Raw genomic sequence first — 24,131 nt, forward strand, 5'->3', positions numbered from 1 at the left:
GGGGTAGGGCTACCAGATCCCGCCCCCCCCCGGCCACTGGAGTGGGGTGGGGGTACGGTTGCCAAATCCAGGTTGGCAAACTCCTGAGGTTTTGTGGATGGAGCCAGGGGAGGAAGAGGGACCACTGTGGGGTACGATGCCATAGAGGCCATGCCCCAGAGCATCCATCTTCTCCACGGGGAGAACTGACCTCAGTCTGGAGACGAGCAGTCATTCTGGGGGATCCCCTGGCCCCCCCTGGAGGATGGCATCCCTACTCACTCATAGGGACCCTTGTGGCCCAGTTCTGTCCTCTTCGCTCTCTGGCCTGCTGTTGCTCCTGCACCACCAAACCTGATGAATGGAAAACTGTGTGAATATATTCATCTCCCTTCCCCCTCCCCCCCCCCCCCCACACACAGACGTGCATACACACTGCAGCCCTGTCCTTTTCGACAGCCCAAAGATTCGGAGACATCACTCAAAGCTAATCGCAGTCGCCTTCCTGCTTGACCTCCTCTCTTCCCGTCTCCTCCCCCCTGGAAACCGGAGGGACCCGGAAGGCAGGTGGGGAGGGGGACAGGCGCTCATGCCGAAATCACCACTTGTGGAGATGAAAGGGAAAGCAAGAGGGGATGGCGAGAGACGGGCGGAGACGAGAGCCCCAGAAGCACACATTAGAGGGACCCTGGAAGATGAAAGGCTTCTCATCTGGGCAAGAGGTGGGGGGCACTCAGCCAAAAGCAGGCAGGGACACCTTGCGTCTGGATCAAGCGGGTCGGAAGGCCACACTTGCTATGGCTGGCTGGACCCGTCTGGCTCTTCTGCGAGCTGTTTGTGATCGCCGTCTGTCAGAAGTACTTAAAAACATCACAAGGGCAGGCCAGGGAGGGCCCAGGCTTCCGTCTAGGACAACAGACCCCACTGACCTCCCTCCCCTCCCCTCCCCTCCCCACACCCTCCCTGCCCAGACTCCACGTCTCAGAGGTCTAGCTATTCCCCAACCCGGAGCTGGCAAGAGCATGGGGGACCTCCAGAGCTGGGTGAATTTGAACCCAGGCTTTTGCGCCCACCTGGTCAGATGCAACGAGTGGGGCTTTGCTAGGCAGGGACATATCGGAGGGCTTGTGGCGCACAGAGACTCACTGGTGTAAAATTAAAATGTAATCTGGGGAAAAGTACAGAGCGCATGAAGGAGAGCCGCATTACGCCACCAGGGGGCGTCCTGGCACAGTCCAGGGGTAGTCAAACTGCGGCCCTCCAGATGTCCATGGACTACAATTCCCACGAGCCCCTGCCAGCATTCGCTGGCTTCTGGGAATTGTAGTCCATGGACATCTGGAGGGCCGCAGTTTGACTACCCCTGGTCCAGAGGGTGAAAGCAAATTTGGGAGGGATGCTGGTCCTAAAGGGGCCCCTGGACTCATTCATATTTGGTTCTGTTGCCTGCATGCCAAAAACTTAGACCCTGAATCAAGCTTTGTTGAACTTGAAGGTGCCACTCAAATGGACTCAATTTTTGAAGGTGCCACTCAAATGGACTCAATTTTTGTTTTTTTCCAGAGTATGTGCAGGCTCCTGGTTTTGCCATACAAACAGTTCCCAAACAGGGAATATCCTGACCTGCATCCTCCATGCATCAAAAGAGAAGAGGGGACTCTATCGGGCTCCCCTCCCCCCCCCACACACACCTGGGCTGCCTCCCCTTTTTCCTGGCAACAGTTTGTGGGGCATCCTGTGTTTTCTGCTTTTGTTAACAAAATGCAAAGTCGAGATGGCTTAGAATGCATTTGAAGAGATCTCCCGTCCTGCATCGTGTCTGAAACAGCATTCACAAGTGACGTGGTCCAGAGCTCTGGTCAGCTAGGGGCTCTGTGAATGGTCTGCTTTGAAGACAGGGAAGGCAGGAGGAGGAGGAGGTACACCCACACTCTCCAGATTAGGTAGCAAAGCAAGAGTTGTCATCCCTGCCTCAGTTTCCCCCATGCATAGGCAGCAGGGGGGGAGGGATGGTCCTCTGGTGCTGGTCCGGAACAGAAGAAGGGTTGGCCCATGGAGGGGGAGTGGAGAATCAAACCCAGTTCTCCAGTTTAGAGGCTGTTGCTCTTAACCCTGAGACCACGCTGGCTCTGGTACTCAGGATAACGTCTGAGCGGCATTTAGCTTGCACAGGGCCCAGTTGGATTTGTAATACGAGCGGGAGACGCGGGAGGCAGAATGCATCCACTTTGGCTCTTTCTGACGGTCGGTCGGTTGCGATGGTTTAAGCGATGCCAAATGGGACAATTGACCTTTAGCAGAGCGGTCCCTGGGTTGCCTCTGCCCGGCCGCCCGCAGGAGCCGGCAGCCCCCGCAGGGTTGGAGCACTGATCCGCAAATGCTGCCGTGTCAAGCAGATCGCCGGAGAGCTTGATGGGGGCCCAGCAAAACTGGCTGCCACTTCATCTCCGTCCCTGAACCGGGGAGGAGCTCCTGCTGCTGAAATACAGGCCGCGGCAAGGGGCAGGCAGAGAGAGCAAGAAAGGTGGGTGGGTGGGTGGGTGGGTGGGGGGACCTCGAATTTGCACAGGTGGCCGGCGTTCTTCCGAAATGTTCCTCTTCTGAATTCATTGCCCATGTTCAAATCGCTCGGTCTTACTTCTTCCCTGGTGGGAACCGATGCATTAGAAATCCATCTGCAGAGGGTAGGCATTTGGGTTTGACTTACTTACGTATTTATTTGGCGGTTTATGTACCGCCCCTCTCAGTTGCCCGTCTCGGCATGGTCTATGTTGTCTAAAAACGCAGTAAATCAGTAATTCACAGATAAATCCAGATTAAGAATGACATAAAACCACAAGTGATCACTGTCGTATCAGTCCTAATTGCAGCCGGTAAGAAGTTAGCTATTAAGCGGAGGAGAAGGGAGGAAGGGAGGGCAGAGGAAGCAGGAGAGTGGCCTCAGATTTCCGGTAGCTGCTATCTAGCTCAGGGGTAGTCAACCTGTGGTCCTCCAGATGTCCATGGACTACAATTCCCATGAGCCCCTGCCAGCGTTTGCTGGCAGGGGCTCATGGGAATTGTAGTCCATGGACATCTGGAGGACCACAGGTTGACTACCCCTGATCTAGCTGATTATCTAGCTGGCCTCAACCATAGGCCTGGCGGAAGAGAACTGTCTTGCAGGCCAGCACCACAGCGTGGAGACGAGGGGCGGTGGTGGTGCGCCAGCCAGTGACCCCATGCAAGCGCAGAGCTCTGCACCTGCGTGCGGCTGCCGGCTGGCGCACCACTGCTGCCGCCTCTTTGTGCCTTCAGCCCTAGTCGGAGAGTTCAGGAAGAGCCCTGATCTTACTCAAGGGCCCAAAAGGTTCCAGTCGAGGCCAGCTGTATTTCCTTGGGGCCAAGGATCCTCAGCTGCTTCGTACTGCTTCATCAGAGATCTCTCCGGGGATCATATTCAGAGAGGTGGCCCCTTAGATATGCAGGAGCCAGACCATGTAAGGCCTTAAGGGTCAAACCCAGTAAAAAAAAGCTATATTGGAGTCCCGTAGCACTTTTGGGACTTGCACAATTCTTGAAGTGCGGGCTTTCCACAGTCAATGCACCCTTGATCAGATTGAAGTCAGAACTGAGATCCCTGAGTCCTTATATCCTATTCAGAAAGTGGGCGGAGGGAGTCAGGATACAAAGACACCGTTAAAAACCTCATCCGCTTGAGAAGATCAGGGAGGAAATGATTGGGGGCCGACAGTATCTGTAGCAAGATAATTTCAGAAGATGGCTTTGAATCTAGGAGCACCTCAGAGATCATGAGCTTTCAAGAGCCAAAGAAGGGATAACAGCCTCTCGGTACTGGCAGGAGATCTCCTGGAACAACAACTGATCCCCAGGTGACAGAAATGTGCATTCTTTCCTCTTTGTGATTCTCTAGTTTGATCCAGGACACTGGTCCTCCTGATCTCGGCAGTTCTGTCCTCCAAGGGGTGGTCTGCAGAAGGTCCATGTGTGACCCACCATTTTAATGTTAGGCTTTCAGAGGCTACCCAAATGGTGCCCCCCCCCCAGCATTATTCATTAAAGCAGAAAATGTTTTTGAAGTGTTAGCTTTCCCATCCCAGTCTCTCCCTCTCCCTCTCCCTCTCCCTCTCCCTCTCCCTCTCCCTCTCCCTCTCCCTCTCCCTCTCCCTCTCCCTCTCCCTCTCCCTCTCCCTCTCCCTCTCCCTCTCCCTCTCCCTCTCCCTCTCCCTCTCCCTCTCCCAAGTTAATATAATCCTGCACTGACAGAATTTATTTTTGCATGCAGCACTGAAATCCCTTTTTCTTTTTTGCATTACTGCCAGTTGCCTCCAATCCCCCTCTCAGGTCAATAAAAGCAGGGGGCCAAACCTCATACAGACCCTTTTAAACTTTACCCCTATTGTTTCAATTTTTTTTTAATTCAGTGATCTGAGACTAGCAATAGTCCCATATTGTCAGACTCATGCTGCTTTACAAAAGAGGGGGAAATGGATCTTGAGCACCAATGGAGTGTGAGAATGGTGGAAGGAACAGAGTGGGCAGGATGACCTCGATGCGAGTGACCTTTGAGGACCAGTAAAAGGGTGGGGAAGGGAATCCGAGAGAATCTGTACACTTTTGAATAACTTTCAGCTTGGGAGCAAAACAAGGGGGAAATCGGCACAAAAGCACTCTCAGAAAAACCGGTGGGAGTGTGTCCAGAAAGCAAACTGAACAATGAAGGGAAGAAAATCAATGCAGACCGACAAAGAAAACCTGACAGACATGCTCTGCGAATGGGAGGGAAAAAGTAAAGGTATCCCCTGTGCAAGCACCGAGTCATGTCTGACCCTTGGGGTGACGCCCTCCAGCGTTTTCATGGCAGACTCAATACGGGGTGGTTTGCCAGTGCCTTCCCCAGTCATTGCCGTTTACCCCCCAGCAAGCTGGGTCCTCATTTTACCGACCTCGGAAGGATGGAAGGCTGAGTCTACCTTGAGCCGGCTGCTGGGATTGAACTCCCAGCCTCATGGACAGAGCTTCAAACAGCATGTCGGCTGCCTTACCACTCTGCGCCACAAGAGGAGGGAAAACACTGCCTTATTTGGGTAGGAGTAATAGTGAAACTGGAGCTAAGGAGGGCGTGACATGCTAAGAGGAAACAGGGGAAGTTCACCCCAGTGGGAATGCACAATCACATCTGTGACTCTAGAAAGCAGAAAGCCCCAGAAATCTGGTTGGCCTCTGAGGTGCTCTAGGACTCAAATCTGATTGGTCCACTGCAGACTGCCTATCGGGTAATCAAACTGCGGCCCTCCAGATGTCCATGGACTACAATTGCTGGCAGGGGCTCATGGGAATTGTAGTCCATGGACATCTGGAGGGCCGCAGTTTGACTACCCCTGGCCTAGATTGTTCTTCTTCATGCCGCCCAACCAAATGTTTAAAGGGGTGACACATAACACACCAAGAGGCCTTCTACTGAATCAGTCCCTTGGTCCAGCAAGGCCAAATTTGTTGACTCAGACGGACAGCCGCTCTCCGGGGTCTCAGGCAGAGGTCTTTCCCATCACCTCCCATCCCATGATGGGGATTGAACCGGGGACCTTCCGCATGCCAAGCAGAGGCTCTTCCACTGAGCCAGTCCTGTCCAGAGATCCTGTGTTGAGATCCTGTGTTGAGCCGGGGGTTAGACTAGATGGCCTGTATGGCCCCTTCCAACTCTATGATTCTATGATTCTATGGGGTATAGAAGGTGCTTCTCCATTAGCTCAGAGTGCTACTCAAATGGCTGAAAATCTGGAGAGTGCCCCCAAAGTGAAGTCCGAAAACAGCTGGGCCCTCTCTGGGAATCTCACGTTTTGGGAAATGCTCCTCCACTGCCTCTCTTGACCACGCGCTTTTTGGTCTGGGCAGCAGTGGCTTTGTGAGGGATTAGGCCGGCTGAACCAAACGGAGAGCTCAGGTCGGTAGGATTGGCAAAAGGATGAAAATTTGCCACCCAGGATTGCAAACCAATAAGAGGGAAACTCTTCCACCGTTATTAGATGAAGTCCCTGTGGATTTTGAGAGATTTCTTTGCCGGGCGGAGAAATAAGGCAAGCCATGGGGGTGCCCTCAGCTTTTCTTCTCTCCTCTTTTTATTAAACTGCTTTTGCCTGCTCCAAGTGATCCTGTTTTTCTTATTTGTTCCATCCAAATGACGTGGATGAATTCTGCCAGGCGTGAGACAGCAGAGGAGGCCCAGAGAGGAAGCATTCAGCTGATGGTTACCACTTCCAGCAAACAGCGGAACAGGAGGGGGCTAGTCCAAATTGTCCACATGATATTCTTGTTGACAAGCTGGTAAAATGCGGGATGGATACTAATTCTGTCAGGTGGATCAATAACTGGTTGACAAATCGTACCCACAGGGTGCTTGTTCATGGTTCAGCATCTTCTTGGAACAGAGTGACAAGTGGAGTTCTCCAAGGATCTGTCCTGGGGCCTGTGTGGTTCTACATGTTTATAAATGATTTGGATGAGGGATTAGAGGGGGTACTTATTACATTTGCAGATGATACTAAACTGGGAGGGGGAACAAACACAACTGAAGACAGCAACAGAATACAGGATGATCTTGATAGGCTCGAGAAGTGGGCTAAACTGAATGCAATGAAGTTCAATAGGGACAAATGTAAAGTTCTGCATTCAGGTAGGAAAAACCAAATACACCAATATAGGATGGGGGAGATTTGTCTTGGCAGTAGCATGTGCAAAAAGGATCTAGAAGTCTTAACAAACCATACATTGAACATGAGTCAGCAGTGTGACTCAGTGGCTAAAAAGGCAAATGGGATTTTGGGCTGTATTAAATGGAGTACCGCTTTACTCTGCTCTGGTTCGGCCGCACTTGGAGTCCCGTGTTCAGTTTTGGGCACCCTAGTTGAAGAGGGATGTAGACAAATTGGAGCGTGTCCAGAGGGGGGCCACAAAGATGGTGAGGGGTTTGGAGACCAAGGCATATGAAGAAAGATTGGGGGAGCTTGGTCTGTTTAGCCGGGAGAGGAGACAACTGAGAGGGGATCTGAGAACCATCTTCAAGTATTTAAAAGGCTGCCATATGGAGGATGGAGCAGAGTTGTTTTCTCTTGCCCCAGAGGGACGGACTAGAACGAATAGGATGAAATGAATGCAAAAGAAAGTCTGTCTAAACCTCTGGAAGAAGTTCCTGACAGTCAGAGCGGTTTCTCAGTGGAACAGGCTTCCTCGGGAGGTGGTGGGTTCTCAATCTTTGGAGATTTTTAAACAAAGGCTAAATAGCCATCTGATGGAGAGGCTGATTCTGGGAAGGCTCAAGGGGGTGGCAGGTGACGGGATGAGCAATAGGGGTGTGAGTGTCATATAACATCACAGATCAAGGATTACAAGCAAACCTCTGCCTTTCAGCAGGTCAGTTGCAAGCCCTGAGAAACTATGAGGTATAGGTTGTGGGGCTGAGGGATCTGGGTTCGATTCCCTGTTCTTGGATATCTTGGTGGTTGAGAAGACTACAGAACAGAGGAAGGGCCCCAGAAATTATTCCTGAACTATTTGGGGGGGGGGTGACCAAAAGAATGAAAGTAAATCTAACACTTGAACTGGCCTCCCTTAGAGAATCGAGAGTCAGTGTGGTTGTAGTGGTTAACGTGTTGGACTAAGATCCCTACCCAAAGGAGGCTCAAAGCAGCTTTGAATCGCCTTCCCTTTCCTCTCCCGACAACAGACACCCTGTGAGGAGGGTGAGGCTGAGAGCCCTCATATTCCTGCTCGGTCAGAACAGCTTTCTCAGTGCTGTGACTAGCACACAGTCACCCAGCTGGCTGCACGTGGAGGAGCGCAGATTCAAACCTGGCTCACCAGGAAGTCCACACTCCTAACCGCTACACCAAACTGGCTCTTGCGCCTTTAACAAACATATAATCTGTGGGCTTTGCTGCAGAACACTTTCTCCCCGTGGAGTTTCAAGTTCCTTTGGCTGATTTCTGTAGTTGAAGCTAGTTGTAAAAAAGCACAAGAGTGGGACAGGTTGGCTCCTTTCGGGTTAGTTGGCAACCCCGCTGGAAAACTGTCTCTCTGCAGCCTGGCTCTCTTGTGTGTGTGTCCCCCCCCCCCCCCCTTTCTGTTACTCTCTCTTGAAATTCCAAATACACACAGAAAGCATTCATGTAGCTAACAACCGATTTTACAGACAATTGTATTGTCTCCAATGGATGTTCCAGGATTCTATGAGTGTCTTTTTTTTTTTTAACTAGAAAATTATATCTCCGGCTCCTTTCTGTAGCTCTAATTAGGCTTGTTAATTTGGCTAGTTTGGCTGCGTGTCAGTTTTTCAGAATCCGGCCATCCACGGCTTGTGTTTTGGAAGTTTCCCATTGAGCTGCTAATTCTAGCCCGGTTTCTCTTGGCACGATCATTCTCCTTCCGACGCTGGAGTTTCCCAGTTTCCATCCTGCCCAGTCTCTTGGGTAGCCCCTTAAGTGCCTTCCTGCCCTGCTTGGGGGATTTGTGGAGGCTGCAACCCCTCCCAGTGATTGGCTTCATTGGAGACTTCCTGCTCCTTTGAGCAGACTTCCTCCCTGGTTGCCCCTAGAACAGCAGTTGCACATTAGTCAGTTAAACTGTTGGGACTCTCTCTCCCCTCCTCTCTCCCCAGAATTGCTTCTCTTCTCAGTCAAGCTGTTTATTCTGTGAGCAGCTGGTGCTCTAGTATTCCTTTGCATAGTTAAAACTCTGCCAACACCTTTGAGCCAAGTAAGGAGATGGAGAGGAGGGAGGAAAAGAGAAGGATTTTCCAACCTGGCCATTCCAGCTTTCTCCTGGCTTCTCCCCTGCACTGCAAGGGGGACCTCTGGCCGTCTCTCACGCCCATGACAGAGGGTGAAGCCCCTTTGGTGCTGCTCCTGCTCTCCCCTCAGATGGAGAACAAGGCTGGCCTCTGTGTGGACTTCCACGTGGGAGCGGGAGGGTACAACCGGACGGTGTTGAAGGCTGGCAATCAACATTTTCTGTTAGTGGTTCCTGATCCTTCCATTCCTGCCGTCTCTTCTGTGGGAGAGCCCAGTCTGTTTCCCAGCCAGCGTGATGTAGTGGTTAAGACTGTTGGACCAGCATCTGGGGGTCCCGAGTTCGAATCCCCATTTGGGACCTGGAAGCTTGCTGGGGGACCTTGGGCCAGTTGCACCCTTTCTTCCCCAAACTCCTCCCAGGGTAGTTGTGAGGGCTGAGGGGATTTGAGCAGAATGCTGTCAGCTGCTTTGGTTACCGGCAGGGTGGCCCCTCTTGACCTCCCCCCTCCCCAGCTCTGCGATTTGGAAAGGCAGAGGTGGTCGGGGCTCCTCAGGGTCAGAGTGCAGCTGCCTGGCCGTCTTGCGGCAGTGAGTTCCACGGTTCCCCTGAGAAAAACCTGCCTTTGTTCCTCCCGAAGTGACCTCTGGGGAGAAGTATTTTTGGAGAAGGCCCCAAATCCTCCTCTGGCCATGTCCCCCGGGGGGGGGGGACAAAGAGCAAGTGCTTGGGTGGCCCTTTTGGCACTCCAGGGGCACAGGCTTGTTCTGGCTGCCAGTCCAAGATGGGGGGGGGATTCTTCCCGGGCAGGAAGGCCTCCCTCCCCTCCTTGGGGCCAAGGTCCAGGGGTGCCCCTTCCTTTCCAGCCCCCAGGAGCCCGTTCTGGCGGCCAGCTCCCGGGCTGTGCTCCGGTGTCCGAGGCTGCTGGCTGCTTCGGGGCTCGGCTCGCCCGGGCGCTCCGGGAGCGGGGAGGCGGGAGCCTGGCAGCCGCCTGGCCGGGCGGGAGGGGAGGGCCGGGGCGGGGCTCGGCATGGTGCTGCTCCTGCGCCCCATCCTCATGGCGGCCCTTCCCTTTTCCAGACGGGGCCAGCAGGTCTTCCGGAAGGCCGAGGAGGAGGCGACCCCCGGCGCGGACACGCTACAGGTAGGAGGCGCTCGCAGGGCGCGGCCGGGAGGCGGGCGGGAGGCGGTGGGGGGGGGGGGGGTTTGGGGCGGCCGTCCGTCGGCGCTCCGGAGTCTCTGCCTCTTGGCTCAGCCGGCCTCCCTCCCTCTTTCGCGGGCCCCGGCCCCCTTCCCTATTCCCTTCCACTGCCGCCTTCCCTGCGCCGACCGCGCCGTCTCTGCCTCGCGGGGGCTCCCGGCTGCCGGCTCTCCCCCCCCCCGGCCGCTTTTGGGGGTCGGCCTCCCAGGGCCTCCCCCCCCCACAGCCGGAGAAAGACAGCCCCCCCCGAGCCCCCTCCTCCCGAGGAGGCGCAAGGCGAGCGCCCGGCCGACGAGGGATGCGCGGGGAGCGGCCGGCCTTGGGGCTCCCTCCCTCCCGGGCTCCTCCCGGGCTCCCTCCCGGGCCATTCTGAGCCCCGCCCAGCGCCCTCCGACGGCAGCTGCGGTCATCTCCAGGCTCCCCTTGCGGGGCTGGGCAGCTGTTTCGGGGGAGGGTCCGGCAGAGCCCCCTTTATTCGTCGCAGGACCGCGGCCTCGGGCCCGGGGGGTCGGGCGTCGGGGGCCACACGGCTGGGGGGCGGGGCGGGGCGGGGCGGGGGGACGGGGAGGCTTCTGAGCGTCGCAGAGTTCTTCCTCGGGCAGTTCTCTCGTGTCTTATTTGACTTTTCATTTTGCACCCCGGGAGGCAGCGGGACGGCGTGGCTCAGAGCCCTGCGCTGTCTTCTGGGTTCCCGCGCCTGACTCGCCGCTGCTCCTCCCCATGCAGCCCGCTGGGTGACTTTCGGCTAGTCACAGTCCTCTCAGAGCTGTCCCGACGGACCAGTTCTCTGGGAGCTCTCTCAGCCCCACCTGCCTCCTAGTGCGTCTGTTGTGGGGAGAGAAAAAGGAAGGCGCCTGGAAATCGCTTTCAGGTAGTGAAAAGTGAGATATGGAAAAAAAAAACAGATCTTTTTTAGAAGCCAGCACGCCTGGTGGGGCGGTGAAGAGTGGCGGGCTCTGATCTGGAGAACCGGGTTTGACTCCCCGCTTTTCCTGCACATGCAGTCAACTGGGTGAACCTGGGCCAGTCCCAGTCCTCTCAGGGCGGTTCTCACATAGCAGTTCTGCCAGGACTCTCTCGCCCCACCTCCCTCGCAGGGTGTCTGTCCTGGGGAGAGGAAGGGAAAGTCGCTTTGGGACTCCTTCTTCTGGGAAGTCACCCCAGGGCATCGGGCACGGTGGGGGCGAGGCAGCGAACCTGCCCCACCCCGGCCACTTTGGGAAGAGCTCGCAATAATCTCAGAACGGCGCCGGGGAAGAGCCAGCCAGCGAGCGAGGCATGGGGAGAAATGAAACCCGCGGGTGCCTCGGGGTGGAAGACGCGTGAGGAGCCCGCCGTGATTAGCCTCGAAATAAGGCTAATGCCGGGAGAGGGGAGGGGCCCTTAACCCCTTCCTTGCTGGAGGCCTCTGGCCCAGGGATCCTTTGCGCCAGCTGGGCTTGCCACCCTCCAGGGGGAGAGGGGCTGGAGGTCTCCTAGAATTGCCACTGGTCTCCAGTCCACAGACATCCGCCCCACTGCTGGAAACCCCCTGCTCTAGGGTATCATAACCCCCCTGAGGTCGCCCCCTTCCCCAGGCTCTACCCCTGAATCTCCAGACATCTCCCGGCCCAGAGCTGGAAGTCCTGCGGGCTCTGAGATCAGAGGCAAAGTTCTATGGAGAGGGAGATTTGGGGGGCGGGGGAGCGGAGGAGAAGCAGCAGCCCCCCCTCCACTTGCCACTTCTAAGATTGCCCCCTACCCAAGTTGCTTTACATCAAGAAATCCCCTGGAGTCAAAGGGTGAGAGATTCAGGAGACGGGCACCCTCCTTCCCCACAGCGCAGGGTTAGCGTGTGGAATTGCTGCCACTGGATTCGGGGAGGGAAGCGGATACTTAGTCATGAGAGCCACCGTGGCGTAGGCAGGGGGAGTCAATCTGCGGCCCTTCAAGGGCTCATGGGAATTGTAGTCCATATCTGGAGGGCCGCAGTTTGACTACTCCTGAGTTATTGGCCTTGGGTCTAGGAGATCTGGGTTCAAGTCCCCGGTCAGCCGACCCTGGCCCAGTAACATAGCCTCGACCTGGCCTACCTTGCAGGATTGTTGTGAGGAGAACTCAGAGGACAGGAGAAGGATGTCAACTGCTTTGGGCCTCTGTTGTGGAGCAGAGCCACGTAGGGATGAAATAAATACGATAAAGCACATGGATCTCTGCCCCCCTCCTTGGATCAGGTGCTGGGGGTGGTGGCCTTGACGGGCCCCCGGTCTGGTCCAGCAGGGCTCTCCTTGTGTTCTGAGAAAAATGCAGGCAGGGGGATCAGACAGCCCAAAACGGGGTCCCTGCCTTGCTTGCGGGGGTGGGAGGAGGCAGAAGGAAAGTATTTTTGAGAAGTCATATAAGTAAAATAAGAGCCTCTTGTGGCGCAGAGTGGTAAGGCAGCAGACATGCAGTCTGAAAGCTCTGCCCATGAGGCTGGGAGTTTGATCCCAGCAGCCGGCTCAAGGTTGACTCAGCCTTCCATCCTTCCGAGGTCGGTAAGATGAGGACCCAGCTTGCTGGGGGGTAAACGGTAATGACTGGGGAAGGCACTGGCAAACCACCCCGTATTGAGTCTGCCATGAAAACGCTGGAGGGCGTCACCCCAAGGGTCAGACATGACCCAGTGCTTGCACAGGGGATACCTTTACCTTTACCTTTATAAGTAAAATGCCCCTGGGTAGCTTCTATTCAAGGCCAAACCTTGGGCTGCGCTTTTCCACAGCGTCAAGGAGTTCCACAGGTTGGAGACGAAACACCACTTTCTGCGCTGTGGGGGTCTGCACTGCAGAATTTCCAGCATGCTGTCTGGAGCCGTCTTGGGGGGCCAAGGCCCAGCTTCTTCCGCCTGGAGGGCGCGGCAGGCAGCCCCAGTGAATTCAGATCAGGCTGAGCCTACAGACAGAGAGAGCAGGGTGGAAACCTGACCCAGGGGTGGGGAGCGGGGAGTCTGGGGCCAGCTGTGCCCAAGCTTGGAGCCATACCAAAGGCATGTGGACCTCATAGGGCAGAGGCGAGCCAGGCGCCTGCCTCCCCCTCGGGTGTCGCTGTGGCTGACAGGTGTCAGTCTCACTAATGGGTGTCCCTTTCACAGGAGGGTGCTGGTGGGTCAGGACTTGGGGATCCCGGTTACAGCAGATCAACTGCCTCAGGAGGTGGGGAGCTCCCCCTCACTGGGGGTCTTCAAGCAGCGGCTGGACAGATCCTTCTCCTGGATGCTGGAGGCTGACCCTGCACTGAGCAGGGGGTGGGACTAGATGGCCTGCATGGCCCCTTCCCACTCTGGGATTCCAGGAGTCTAGTTCAGCCATGGAAGGGGCTGCCTAAGGAGGTGGGGAGCTCCCCCTCACTGGCGGTCTTCAAGCAGCGGCTGGACAGATCCTTCTCCTGGATGCTGGAGGCTGATCCTACATTCAGCAGGGGGTGGGACTAGATGGCCTCTATGTCCCCTTCCCACTCTAGGATTCTAGGAGTCTAGTTCAGCAGTGGAAGGGGCTGCCTGAGGAGGTGGGGAGCTCCCCCTCACTGGCCGTCTTCAAGCAGCGGCTGGACAGACCCTTCTCCTGGATGCTTGAGGCTGATTCTGCACTGAGCAGGGGGTGGGACTAGATGGCCTTCATGGCCCCTTCCCACTCTGCGATTCTGTGATGCTGCCTCCTGGCTCGGTATTCCGTGGCCTAGCACCAATGAATGTGGACTGTCCTCTCAGTCACCATGCCTATAGACAGCCACTGAGACTTATCCTCTAGGGATCTGTCTCATCCCTTTTCAAAGCTCTTTGTCTCCGTGGCCTTCACTATATCGTCTGGCAGTGAATTCCACATCTGAATATCTCCCTGTGTAAAGTGGTATCTCCTTTTACTGTCCTGAACCTACTGCCCATCAGCTTCCTTGAACCCTCTTAAGTTTTACTCTTTGGGGGGAGGCAGGAACAATTCTCTTTTCCAACTGTCTGCACCCCATGCATCATTTGATACACCTCCCTCAAGTCCCACCCCTCTCCTTGTCATCTCTTCTCTCAGCTGAAAAACCCCAGCCTCTCCTCCTGGGAAAGGTGCTCCAACCATCATCTTGGTTGCCCTCCTGTGGCATTCCCCCCCCCTGCAGGGTCCATTTGGAGAGTGGGTGGCCAGAACTGCCCTCTGCCTTCCAAAGGGATTCCTTGTTCTCCCCCCAAAGATGTGTGTTTGCAGCCATGTTGCAAGGCCCTGGTGCCCCTCCCCTGGCTCCCTCTCTGGGCATGCCCAAAGCTTCTGGGCCCCGTGGGCACCCCAGCAGGCCTCATGTGCTCAGTTCTGCCATGTCTCAGGCCCAGTGCTCCAAGGCAAGAAGGAGTGGGGGGTCCACCCTCTTGGGGATTCCCAGGTCCATGCAACGTGCCAACTCATCATTTCATCAGCTGAGGCTGGCAGCTGCTCTCCTGGGTCTCCCTGCCAGATCCTTTTAGGGGGAGATGCCAGGGATTGAACCCAGGGCCTCGGGCACATAACGAAGCCACGGATCCTCTCGAGAGCAGCTTTGGCTCAAATCAGGGCTCTTGGCCCTACTCGGGAAACAAGCCTAATTGGCACCCTTCCTGGGAAGCCTTTGTCAGTTGAAAACAGGGAATTGTAGGGTGTTCCTGCCTGATTCTGTGCCAGGCAAATGTCTGCCCCAGAAGGAGATTCTTGTGCCAGTCTGCTGAGATGGTCAAGCCACCCCTTTCCTGCAGTGCTGTCTTTCCATTCCCTGAGCTCCCCTCTCCCTTGGCCGGCCCGGGCTCTCTCTGACCGCCCTCTCTGCATCCGCCGCTGCCCCAGAGGGAACAGGTGTGGGGCCTTTAAACCCTCTCTTGTTTGCCAGGGATTCCATTCCGTTCTGGCAACCGGCACCCCCTGCCACCCTTGGAAGCAGGCAGGCTTGGCACGCTGGTTGTTTGTTTTCCTTCCTGCCGGGTGTCGCTGTTTTTATGGCCCGGTGGGGGAGGGTTGGGGGGGGGGAGAGCAGAGGGCCAAGGGGAGCGGGCAAGCCCTGAGCTGAACGGAGGCCAGAGAGGCCGAGAAGGGAGCCAGTGCATTCTTCAAGGGAATGGGCCGAGCAGCTGAACCGCGGGCTGTTTCCGTCTGTCGAAAGTGTGCCAGGAGGAACTAGCAGGATGCTTGTGAGCAAAGGGACTGTCGGCCGGATGGGAGGGAGAGGAGGGGGGAGGCACATCTCTTGCAGGGGGGCGGAGCATTACACAGACACACAGAGCGGCCTTCGGATGACCGTCCGTCCGTCAAGGGCAGTATTGGCTACTCAGGCTGGCAGGGGCTCTCCAAAGTCCTCCCCTTCTGCCCGTCCCCCTTTAGCTGGAGTTTGAACCAGGCACCTTCTGCAGGGCAAACAGAGGCTCTGCCCCTGAGCCACGGACCCCACACATGCGGTTTCCTTCTACTGAATCAGGCCCTCGGTTCAGCGGGGTCAGTTGTCTACGCAGGCTGTCAGCTGCTTTCCAGGGGTCTCAGGCTGAGGTCTTTCCCATCCCCTCCTACCTGACCCTTTTAACTGGAGATGATGGGACTGGAACGTGGGGCCTTCTGCAGGCCAAGCACTGAGCCACAGAACCTCCTGAGAATGTTTAGCAGGTTCCGGAGCCTGAGGATGGATCCTGGGGAGCAGGTGGGGGCCGGTAGATTCTATTTCATGGCGTCTCATGAAGGCAGCATGCACACTGATGCATCCGTAGACCGGATGAGGACCCAGGCTGAGGTCCCAGGCAGGATCGTAGCTTACAGTGTAACAGGCCAATGTGCAGTTAGATCCCGTCCGAAACTGACCAATGGAATGCCCTGCCAGGAAGATCCATCGTTCGCTTGTGTATATAAGTTGGGGTAGTCGAACTGCGGTCCTCCAGATGTCCGTGGACTACAATTCCCAGGAGCCCCTGCCAGCGAATGCTGGCAGGGGCTCCTGGGAATTGTAGTCCATGGACATCTGGAGGGCCGCAGTTTGACTACCCCTGGTATATAAGTTGGGGTTTCTCAGGGTGGGTGGGATTCTTGGTTCAGTTCAGTCCTTCTTGCATCGTGGCCACCTCTGAATCCACCGACTGAACACACACGAAAGCTTCCACCTTGGCTAAATCTTGGCTGGTCTTAAAGGTGCCCTGGATTCGAACTCAGCTCGTCCTCTTGGGCAGTATTCCATTTGGCTCCGCCTCTTTCAGAATCCATTTGCCGTTCTGAGAGCTGGAGAGTTGTTTGGGTTCAGCCAAAGCACCCCCCCCCTCTCTTTTTCCTGGATCGTCTGTTCCAAACGGCTGGCAATTGAGTGGTATGTTTTTAAAATAATCTGCTATTTAAAGTTGTTGCTGAGTGATCGGTGATCAAAACCTCGTAGCCATAGATACAAGCTGGGAGAAATCGCTAAGCCCTTAAGCTAGAGGAGGGGCTCTCCAGGATTTCTGGGCCCCGTGGGCACCTTTGAAAACCCGGCTCCGGCCACCGAATGGGCCCCAAGCGAGATGGACACAGGAAGTCGAAGGGCAGAAGGGCAGAGTCCTTTAAAAAAATACTCTGGAGAAAAGAGCACGAGAGAATAAAGCCAATTCTCAAAAATCTGCGTAGCCAACCTGGTCTCCAGTGCACAATCAGGAGCCTTGCTGGGCGAAAGCCCCCACCCCAAATACCTGGCAGGCAGCAGGAAAGATGTCTGGTTCCCTCCAGGGAAAGCTTTGATGGCTCCAGCTGGGGTGAGCTTCGGTGATGAGAAGGCCCCCATGTTCTTGGCGGAGGGGCCGGAGGGTCGCCAAGCCACACCCAGTCCTCGGGGGCTACCTGGGGAGTGCCCCACCTGGCCTCCCGGTGGCCACATGAGGTCTTCCTCCGGCATCTGGCGCTGGAGGTGCCCTGCCTTTGGTTTCCTCGAGGCTGTCCGCACGCTAGGAGGCAGTGTGGTGCCGTCCCTACAGCTTGCAGTTTCTCCAGCGAGAGAAGTGTGTGGTTGTTGTGTGCTCAGTTGTGTGCGTGCGCAGGGGGCTCCGGGTCCTTGGGGGAGGCCAGGTGCTCCTCCCTTTGTAACCCGACAAGGACGGGGCCGGCAGCCTCCGGGGGTCTCTCCCAAGTGATGTTGACGTACTTTGGCGCAGGGAGCACAAGCTCTTGGAGGCCCTGAAAGATGAGCCGATGACGGAAGGTCTTGGCCAGGGATCACAAGCTGACCGGTTTGGATTTCCCCGGGCGGGTGTGTGTGTGTGTGTGTGTGTGTGTGTGTGTGAAGGCCTCCTGCCATTCTGAGCTTTGGCCCTGCCAAAGGGCCACGCTCCAGCCTGCGTCTTTCGCGTCTGTTTGAGAGGAGGTGTGGCCACAGCAGCAGAGAACCAGCTCTGGCATCTTCTCAGCTCTCTTTGTGGGCTGGAAAACAGACGTCTGTCCCCTTGGACAAGATGCCTGGGGGCTTTATTTGGGCTCTCCTGACCTTCCTTCTTGGCATCTGGTGCCCGAGACAGCCTCAAGGTTTCTCCCAATCCACCGTGCCCCAGAAGGCCACTGAGGGTTATCAGGCCTGCCACACTCCCTCCACCTCGCCTACCTTGCAAGGTCGTTGGCTTCCCATGCTCCCATGAGAGCTCACTGGCTCCGCCTCCTGGGGCTGCTCCCCATCCCGGTCCACGCCAGCCCCCCACCTGGAAGGCACCCAGGCAGGAGAAGCATGGGGCCAGGGGTTGATCCTAGTGCAGCAAAAGACTTTGGGTAGACTGCCTCTAATTGGGGAGGTTCTGCTTAGCTATTGTGGCTAATTGTTCATGGATTTCCATTCTGTGCCGCTAAATGCGGTGCCCTCCAAGCAGGTAGATCCAGGCAGGTGAGTCCATCTGTAGCAGGAGAGAAGAGCCAGAGTCCATTCAAAACTAGCAAAATTTGTGGCAGAAAAGGAGTTTTTGTCAGTCGCTGCTCACTTCCTCAGAAACAGCTGGGATGAAGCGCTACACACAGTTGGAGATTTGGAAATAGAATCCGTGCTGCCTTGAGGGGACCCGTGCCGTCTTTCGTTGTTTTTTTGGGAACTCTAAAAGTCCAGTTTTGCCAGGGAAGGTGAAGGCCCCTTTCCTTTCGCTCTCTGCTTTCTCTTGGTTTTCTCAGGTGTGGGTTTTCATCCTTGGCTCTTGTGCCTGAGCCCACGAACAAGTCTGTTCTCTGCAAGTCTCCCAGTCTCGTGCCTCCCTTCCAGGGGGACTGAGTTCCACAGGCTGAGGATGCAAAGAAGCAACGACTTGGGCAGACGCTGGAAGCCTCCCACTGGGCACGGACTAGGGAAACAGGAGCATGGCCTCATGTTCGAGTACGGCCATTTCAGTCTGCCACGGAAGAGCCAAATTCGAACCCAGGAGCATGCTGGAGATCAGCAAGACTCTCAGCGGGCGAGCTTTCAGGAGCTCCCCAAAACTCCCCCCTTCCTCCCCACCTTCCTCGCCTCCAAGGTGGTCCTGGATTCCTTGCTACCTTTTGGAGCATGTATTTGCACCGCTGGGTCGGACCACCAGCCCAGACCCTGCCCTCTCGGCCCCTGACTCGGTTCCCGACGGACATGCTGGGCTTTGAGCCCAGGACAGCTTGTTCTGACCCCTGGAAGAGGATCCTTTGGTCCCGGGGTGGCTGCAGCAGGCAAACTGGCCCCCCAGATCTGGAAGAAGGGCGGACTGCTCACCCCACAGCTGTCCCCGGCCACTGGGCCCCCCGGGGAGGGGGCTAGGCAGGCAGTGTTGGCATGCCCGTCCAGGGTGGTGCAGGGGAGGGTGTCCTCCTGGCATGCCCGTCTGGCCGAGCGCACACCAGAACTGAGGCAGCTGCTCTCCGCGCTGGAAACTGCCTTGCAGAGGAGAGAGATTCCGGCTGCGGGGTGGAGGAACTGGGCAGGACCAGCCTCATGCTCTGGAGAGCGCAGAACGGCTCTTTGCAGGCTGACTACTTTCGAGGATTCCTCCAGGCAGGCTGCACCGCCGGGCATGGGCTCCCGAGATGGACAGCTGTCCCGCAAGTGTAAGGGCCTTCTCTTTTCGGAAACGGGGTCTTGTGGCCGGAGGCCTGCCCTGTCGCTCAAAGAGTCCTGTTTTGGGTGGTGGGTGGTGGGGGTGGGGGTGGGGGGGTTCTTTTAGAATCTGTTTCCGACCTCTTTGCTCGTCTCTCCCCACCCTCCCTTTTCCTCCGTACTAATTGTTTAACCTTGCCAAAGGCTTAATTCAAACGGTGTTTTTATGTGTTCTTGTGGGGGGGGGAGGATTGGGGGGGGGAAGAGGGATATGTTTGCATGTGCAGATGGCCACGGAACAGGGGCAGGGGGGCAGATGGCTGGATTCAAATGCCATCCCCCCCCCCCGCCGCCCCTGTTTCTTTTAGCGGAGGGTCTGTCTGAGTGGGCGGGTGGCCGAAAACTGTTGTTTTATTTCGTTGAAAAGAAGCTTTACGGATTGCAAGATGAAGGAACCTTTCCTCTCCCCCCCCCCTCCGGCACACCCCACAGTCTGGGGGGTGGTCTCTCCCTAACGGACCCCACCCCAGTTTGCCCCTTCCCCTCATTCTTGGCCCGACTGTGGGATTGAACGGGGGAGATATGTGCCCTAGACTCAACTTGTCTCCGGCCCCCCGATCTGGTGAACGTTTCCTAGGAATTCCAGATACCGGTTTTGAGTTTGCTGGGAGCTGAACAGCAGCAGCGCCTGGGATGAGATGTTCCTGGCTCAGGTTTCCCGTCCTGGTTCTTGAAAGGGGTGTTTCGGCTGGGGAAAGTTTTGGCTCTCACACAAGGGGCTTTGCTGCATGCTCTGGGTCTGCCCCCCCCCCACGGCTCCGTCATGGTGAAATGTGGGTCAATTCAGCGGGGAACCGTGTCGGTCGGCAGTAGAACCGTTCGATTCGAGTCCATTTGTAACTCAAAGACGGACCCCCCTGAAATTCTTGTCGGTCTCTACAGTGCTGCGTTCTAAAATGAAACGTGGGTTTCTCGGTGGATCAGCTGCCGATGGGGGGGGGGGATGTGAGGACCAGTTTCGTGTGGCTTGGCTGGCTGACCCGAGCGATCTGTCGCCAGGCGTCTCGGTGTGGCATCCCGGGAGAGCTTTGCCCGTCCGCATAATCACCTGAATGGATGTGCAGCAGGGGTGGTGGGTGGCAGAGGTGACGCCTGGAGGTGAAATGCGGATCGTTCCCCATTAGAGCTCTCTGGCTGAGGTGCTTTCGGGACTGGAATGTGTTGGGTCTCCTCGAGACGTTTACTCTCTCCTCCTTGTGTGCCGTTCGTGTGTATTTCACCGGCCTGTGCTGGATGTCACAGCAAAGTGCAGAGTGGTTGCTGGGGGGGGGGGGGGGATGTGAAGGGCCGTGCGGGGAAGGACAGGAGGGTGGGAACGGGAGGTCAAGATCCGCGCCGCCTGGCCTCCTGGAGGGACTGGTTTGCCAGGAAGGTGCAGAGAGGCATTAAACAGAGAGCTGTTTGGGACAAAAAAGAAAAATCAGCTGAGACTCATAATTGCCTCTGCCCCCAAACCACTTCTCATCCTAAGGCGAACGGCTGCTGGATCTTTATTTTCCTGCGTTTGCATGGAATACGGCCCTTGCGGCTCGGCTCAGCTCACAAAGGGGGTGTTTATGCTCTCAAGAGGACTGTTGCCTTTGACAAGGCCGTCTGGGCACAATGGTCTTCGTCAGAGCCAGCAGGTAATAGGTGAGGGGGTGGAAGCTCAGCCCCACGGCCTGGCCAACAGGTTCAGGGCCAGGCACGTTAGCCAGTCATGACTCCTGTTGCACAAGGGGAGAAAGTCTCCTCACAGCTTTTCAGGCCACCCTTGTGGAGAACAGGTCTTCTCTTTCTCTTCTCAAGGGGTTTTCCCCTCCTGAGAGGGGTGAAGAGCGGCAGCCTTGAATCTGGAGAGACGGGTCGCATTCCCCACTCCTCCTCCCCAGGCAGCCAGCTGGGTGACCTTGGGCCAGTCACAGATCTCTCAGGGCTCTCTCAGCCTCTCCAACCTCACAGGGGAGAGGAAAGGGAAGGCGCTTTGAGCCTCCTTCGGGTGGAGAAAAGCGGCATATAAGAACCAGCTCTTATTCTTCTTCTTCAGTAATCTCAGGGCTGTCACAGCCTCACCTCCCTCCCAGGGTGTCTGTTGTGGGGAGAGGAAAGGGAAGGCGAATGGAAGCCGCTTTGAGACTCCTTCAGGTAGAGAAAAGCGGCATATAAGAACCAACTCTTCTTCTTGTTCTTCAGTAATCTCAGGGCTCTCTCGGCCTCACCTCCCTCACAGGGTGTCTGTTGTGGGGAGACAAACGTAAGGCTGTTTATAAGCCCCTTAGTGACTTGTTCAGGTAGTGAAAAATGAGGTATTAAAACCACTTGTTTCACACACACCAGTCCCACACTCTGTGTCACACAGTGACCAAAACCTTGGGCAGCCATCAGGAGGTCCACCTCTGGGGCCAGAAATCCAGAAGTGCCCCCCTGTGGCCCCCCAAGCAGCAAGAAGTTGTCCATCCAGACTCTGTGGACCTCTTTTCTGCATGAATGCCCAGGCCCCTCTGGAAGCTGCCCAGCCTTGTAGCCGCCCCCTTCCTGCAGCAGGGAGTTCCATGTGTAAATGACTCCTTAGGCAGCTGGGGAGTGGGTGGGCAGGAAGGGATGTGCCAGGGGTTGCCTCTTGTGGCCCTTCCTTGAAGACCCAGGGAAATGCCCATTGCCACTTTGGGGTCGGGAGGTGAATCTCCTCCAGGCCAAACTGACAATGGATTCTTGTTGGGGGGGGGGGAGCATCACCTGGGCACGGAATTGGGGTCAGAGTGGGAGGGAAGGTAGTTGTGGATTTCCTGCATTCTTCAGGGGGTAGAACTAGATGACCCTGGAGGGTCCTTCCTCCTCTAGGATTCTACTCTTACTGCAAGGTGAGGACTTGCTTAAGGAATCTGCAGGTTGGGCAACCTTCCCCTGGGGGGATTCTGTGTCTCATCGCTTGGCCCTTCTTCCTCAGCCTCCCTCCTGCCCATGCCAGGGAAGGAAGAGCCAAGCTGTGACCACCGCCCAGCACATCCTTGCCTGCCCTAAGGCTCAGCCGCCTGAAGGATCTCTGTCTGCAGCCGTCCCATCAGCTGCCTGTGCCGGGCAAGCTGGCCTGTGGCCGTGGGGGGCTCAGCCGCTGGCCAGATTTCTCTGCTGGCGGCTCAATGCAATTATGGGCTGACGCTCCCATCCATCTACGCCTAATTGATACGTGTTAGCAGCCGGGCTGGAGGGGAGATAATCGGATTGGGAGGCTGCCTTTCGCCAGGGAGTCTTGGGCCTCGGGAAGGGCGGGCCCAGAGGGGAGCCAAAGCGCCCTGCCTAGCTCTGAGGTCTCCTATCAGGAACACAAATCACTCGGGAGGGACAGGCCAGCTGGGACACCCCACCCAGTGCCCTGGGTGGGGTGAGCCAGTTTGGTGTAGTGGTTAGGAGTGCGGATTTCTAATCTGGCATGCCAGGTTCGAATCTGCGCTCCCCCACATGCAGCCAGCTGGGTGACCTTGGGCTCGCCACGGCACTGATAAAACTGTTCTGACCGAGCAGTGATATCAGTGCTCTCTCAGCCTCACCCACCCCACAGGGTGTCTGTGGTGGGGAGAGGAAAGGGAAGGTGACTGTAAGCCACTTTGAGACTCTTTCGGGGAGAGAAAAGCGGCATATAAGAACCAACTCTTCTTCTTCTTCAGTAATCTCAGGGCTCTCTCGGCCTCCCCTCCCTCACAGGGTGTCTGTTGTGGGGAGAGGAAAGGGAAGGCGACTGTAAGCCACTTTGAGCCTCCTTCGGGTAGAGAAAAGCGGCATATAAGAACCAACTCTTCTTCTTCTTCTTCTTCTTCTTCTTCTTCTTCTTCTTCTTCTTCTTCTTCTTCTTCTTCTTCTTCTTCTGTGTCCTGATGTCCAGGGGAAGCATCCCACCCAGGGGTGGGAGGGATTGAGGAACTCCTGGCAATTTGGGGATGCAGCCCGGGGAGGGCGAGGACCTCAGTGGGTGCCACAGAGTCTCCCCTCCCAAGCAGCCGTTTCCTCCAGGGGAGCTGACCTCTTCAGTATGGAGATGAGCTGTAATCCGGAGGAATCCCCAGGTCCCACCTGGAGGCTGGCATCCCTACTGGGGCATCTCTCTGATCCCTCCTAAGTACATGCCGAGCTGAACAGCCCCTACATGTTTAGTTTGTCTTCTATGCCTTTGCGTTCCTGGCCGGGAGGATGCAGGACCAAAGATGAAGACCCGTCTGGCCAAGCTTCTGTTGCCTCCCCGGTCTAAAGGGGAGGGAGTTGGCACACCTGGGCAATTTAGGGTATCCGTTGACACATGCTCAGCCTTCTCGTGAGCTCAGGAAACTGCATTCAAGGGGCACCTTCAAGACCAACCAAGTTTGGCTCCAGGTATAAGCTTCTGTGTCTGGGCCCTCTTCCTCAGATGCCGTATCGGGGTAGTGCACACTTTTCTTGGATGCTTTAGGATGCTTAGGGCTGATCCTGCATTGAGCAGGGGGTTGGACTAGATGGCCTGTGTGGCCCCTTCCAACTCTATGATTCTAGGATTCTATGATTCTAAACTGTGGCCCTCCAGATTTCCATGGACTACAATTCCGGCCGACCAGCCTCCTCCTCCTCCTCCTCCTTCTTCCTTCCCTGGTTTTTCCGAATGTGCTTCCTTAGCAAACCTCATTATCATAGCCAGTTGCCGCTCTTGGCTCGATAATTAGCTCTCCTGCCAATATGGCAGTGGCCAAGGGAGAGGAGGAAGCCGGGCAGAGGGCTGCAATGGGAGACTGGGGTCCAGAAGGGAATTCCTGGCTCTGGACAGCAATGGGGCAGCACAGAAGGCTTCCTGGGCAGGTTTGAACCCACCCACTGCCTGTCTCGCCCCCAAATTTCCATCATTACTGGAGGGAAATATGAGGCATGGATTTCCAGACTGGAGTTGGGAAGCCTGCTTTGTGCTCTCGCTTTTCTCTGAAAGCCCTACAGAAAATGATTTTTAAAAACTGTCGGTGTTTTGACTTGAACCTAAAGTTCTGTTCCAGGTTCTCAAAACCAAAAGAAAAGAAAAAGGAACCCAAGCCCGTCGCTCTAGCTGGGGAATTCCAAGGACAAAGTTTGAGTCCAGGGACACCTTGAAGACCAACTCAAATTTTAC

General features: G+C 56.1%; 1 protein-coding gene across 2 annotated transcripts in view; it reads left to right on the forward strand.

Moving 5' to 3' along the window:
* Nucleotides 1-24,131, forward strand: part of LOC143839312 (cGMP-dependent 3',5'-cyclic phosphodiesterase-like) — a 273,064-nt gene that overhangs the window by 35,378 nt on the left and 213,555 nt on the right. Inside the window, exon 2 of one of the 2 annotated variants that reach the window (XM_077341146.1) lies at nucleotides 9,844-9,907. In XM_077341146.1, coding sequence (XP_077197261.1) covers nucleotides 9,844-9,907 — 64 coding nt within the window. Of the gene's footprint in view, nucleotides 1-9,843; nucleotides 9,908-18,729; nucleotides 18,982-24,131 lie in introns of those variants that run through there. The other variant, XM_077341147.1, reaches the window with a different exon arrangement.

The sequence above is a fragment of the Paroedura picta genome, chromosome 6 (assembly GCF_049243985.1).
Source record: "Paroedura picta isolate Pp20150507F chromosome 6, Ppicta_v3.0, whole genome shotgun sequence".
NCBI classification, from domain to species: domain Eukaryota; kingdom Metazoa; phylum Chordata; class Lepidosauria; order Squamata; family Gekkonidae; genus Paroedura; species Paroedura picta.